Source organism: Gossypium arboreum, chromosome 1 (assembly GCF_025698485.1).
Source record: "Gossypium arboreum isolate Shixiya-1 chromosome 1, ASM2569848v2, whole genome shotgun sequence".
Lineage (NCBI taxonomy): Eukaryota > Viridiplantae > Streptophyta > Magnoliopsida > Malvales > Malvaceae > Gossypium > Gossypium arboreum.
This window is the reverse complement of record NC_069070.1, coordinates 76,838,534-76,841,608: the sequence shown is the minus strand read 5'-3', so window position 1 is coordinate 76,841,608 and position 3,075 is coordinate 76,838,534. Positions and strand designations below refer to the sequence as shown.

Genomic DNA, 3,075 nt, shown 5'->3' with positions numbered 1-3,075 from the left:
TTTCAACTCTTATGGTTTGTATACACATAACACTTTTCACCATATAAGTAGTGTCTTCAAATTTTCAAAGCAAAAACAATTGCAGCCAATTCAAGATCATGTATAGGATAATTCCTCTCGTGTAGTTTTAACTGCTGAGAAGATAGCCAATTCTATACACAACCCAAACCATTCAGGGACGCATCACTGTACACAACATACGGAACTCTAAATTCTAGCTGAGTCAAAATTGGAGCCTCTGTCAACATCTTCTTCAACTGATCAAAGCTTTGCTGACATTCATCAAACAACACAAATTCAACATTCTTCTGTAGTAATCAAGTCATCAGGGAAGCAATCATCGAGAAATTCTTAACAAAACAGCAGTAATATCCTACTAATCCTAGAAAACTTCGCACTTGCAGATATTTTACTCAGATCCACACGAATCCTTTCAGCTGACACAATATGGCCCAAAAATCCAACCTCATGAAGCCAGAATTCACATTTACTGAACTTTGCATACAACTGTTTTTCTCCCAAAGTCTGTAACAAAATTCTCAAATGTTGTGCATGTTCGGATTCTGTCTTGGAATAAATTAGTATATCATCAATAAACACAGCTACAAATCTATCCAAATATGGTTGGAAAATTCGATTCATTAAATCTATGAAAGCAACAGGTGCATTAGTCAAGCCAAATAGCATTACTAAAAACTCATAATGATCATACTGAGTTCTAAAAGTAGTCTTCGGTACATCACACTTTTTAACTTTCAACTAATAATACCCAGATCAGAGGTCTATCTTCGAAATGCTACAACACCTTTCAACTGATCAAAAAAATCATCAATACGTGGCAATGGATATTTGTTCTTAGTTATGACTTTGTTTAGCTATCTGTCATCAATGCACAGTCTCAAAGATCCATCTTTCTTTTTCACAAATAAGACGCTGCACCCTAAGGTGACATACTTAGTTTGATGAACCCTTTGTCTAATAACTCTTGCAATTGTGTCTTCAACTCTTTTAATTCGGTCGGTGCCATTCTATATGGTGTTATTGATATCGGAGCTGTTCCCAGAATCACATCAATTACAAACTCAACTTCACAATCTTGTGATAAACTTGACAATTCCTTAAAAAACACATCAGAAAACTCATTAACAACTGGTAATTGTTCTAACTTCAATTTAGAACCCCGAGTATCAAGAATATAGGCTAAAAATGCCTTATTACCTTTCCGCATTAACCTCTGAGATGAAAAAGCTAAAATAATTCTAACAGTTCCTTTCGAATTTTTGGACTCAACAATAATCATTTCACCTGTTTGACATTTCAGATCAATCCCTTTTTCTCTACAATTTACTACAGCATCATTCTTCGTCAACTAATCCATTCCCAAAATAACATCAAATTCTTGAAAGGATAGCAACATCAAATCAGCGAAAAATTCATAGCATTTTATTTTCAGTGGCTATCACACTTTGACCTAATGGATTAGTGACTTGAACATCATAATCAGTAGGTTCAACAGACAATTTCTTTTCTGATGTTAATACAGTGAAAACATAAGAATATGTAGACCTAGGGTCAAGCAATGCATACACAGTAACATCGAATAGATAGAATGTAACAGCAATTACATCTGGAGCTGTAGCTGCCTCTCTTGTTCGGATAGCATAAGTACGTGTAGGTGGTTTAACTTCTGACCGGGCAGCATAATCTTTCATATACAAACAAGCAGTCCTAGTTGCACTACTTTGGCCTGATTGTCTACTTCTTTGAGAAGTGGCTATTTGCTTTCCTTTCTGTTCTTCCTACTCTTTTAACAGTTGAGAACAATCTCGAACGAAATGATCAGTAGCCCCACACTTATAATAAGCTTCTGTCTTTCCTTTAAATTCACCAGAATGAGGTTTACCGCAATATTTTCATCTAGGCCTGGGAGCATTCTGTACACTACCAACACTAGCTGTAGGTTTAATCGTTACCCCAAATTCTTGTTGAGTTACTTTGTTCCTATTCGATCGTTCCGACACTAAAGTGGATTGGCTAGAATCATCTCTAAACTTTTTAGCCGGAAATGTTGAAATTGACTTAGAGGAACTTCTCTTATAAGATTCTTTATTTCTTCTTTCCCATTGTATTTTTCTATTGTACACCTCTTCCATCTTTTGAGCATGATCTAACAGAACAACGAATCCCCGTATCTTAGTTCCCCCAGTCATCATTCTGATCTCATCATTTAACCCATCTTCAAATCGTATATACATTTCCTCTTCAGATGGTACAATATCTCGAGCATATTTGCTAAGGTATACAAACTCCCTCCCATATTCGAATAATGATAGATTTCCTTGATGCAGATCGAGGAATTCTCTTTTCTTTTTATCCAGATACGTTTTACTAACATATTTCTTTTTAAACTCACCCTGGAAAAATTCCCAAGTGATTTTCTCTTCCGGTACCACAGCTTCTATGGGCTCCCACCAATTATATGCTTCTTCTTATAATAAGGAAATAACACATTTCAAATAATCATCTGGAGAACAAGCCATTTCTTTAAAAAAATTTACCATGTTTTGTAGCCAATATTCATGTAATAGCACGTTTTAGCTAAATCGAAACAGTAGTTTTGGAACCACAAATTCAATGTCATAAAATTATTTTAATATTATTTTTAGTGTTTACAGCATGTTATTTGATATGTGTGAAAATTTCTTGAGTTAATCTTATCGTTTGAATAGCCAATTTGAGAAAAAGACTAAATCGCGTAAAATGCAAAAGTTGCATTCTATTTGTTAAAGGTGTCTAAATGCTATGAATTATTAAATTAAAAGGTCCTTATGATGTTATTAGACCATTGATAGTGTAATTTGACATAAAAGGATACTAAATGGATGTTTTTAATAGTTTTTATTAAAGGTTATTTTGGTAAATAGTTAATAAATGATATATTAAATAAAAAAAACATAAAGCCATCTTTATGTTCATCTTTTATGGCTGAATGAAGCTTGAAGAAAAGTTAAAATAGGGATTTTCATTTGGTTAGGTTAATTCAAGCAATTAAGGTACAGTTTTTGTAACACCCCC

At 33.9% G+C, this 3,075-nt stretch overlaps 1 protein-coding gene across 1 annotated transcript; it reads right to left on the bottom strand.

Moving 5' to 3' along the window:
• Positions 1-940: 940 nt before the first annotated feature.
• LOC108485169 (uncharacterized) lies at positions 941-2,255 on the bottom strand. The gene is made up of 3 exons (XM_017789013.1): positions 1,941-2,255; positions 1,488-1,799; positions 941-1,369 (listed from the first exon to the last, which is right to left on the bottom strand). Exons 1-3 carry the CDS (start codon positions 2,253-2,255, stop codon positions 941-943), a joined length of 1,056 nt encoding a protein of 351 aa, XP_017644502.1.
• Between the last annotated feature and the right edge of the window lie 820 nt (positions 2,256-3,075).

Bases quoted from the DNA above. Each gene is read 5' to 3' on its own strand.
- LOC108485169 (XM_017789013.1), bottom strand. From the start codon at position 2,255: ATGTATATACGATTTGAAGATGGGTTAAATGATGAGATCAGAATGATG. The intron at 1,800-1,940 runs GTACAGAATGCT...TTAAAAGAGTAG, and splicing joins CTACAGCTAGTGTTGGTAGT to GAAGAACAGAAAGGAAAGCA. The intron at 1,370-1,487 runs GTCACTAATCCA...GGAATGGATTAG, and splicing joins CTACTGATTATGATGTTCAA to TTGACGAAGAATGATGCTGT.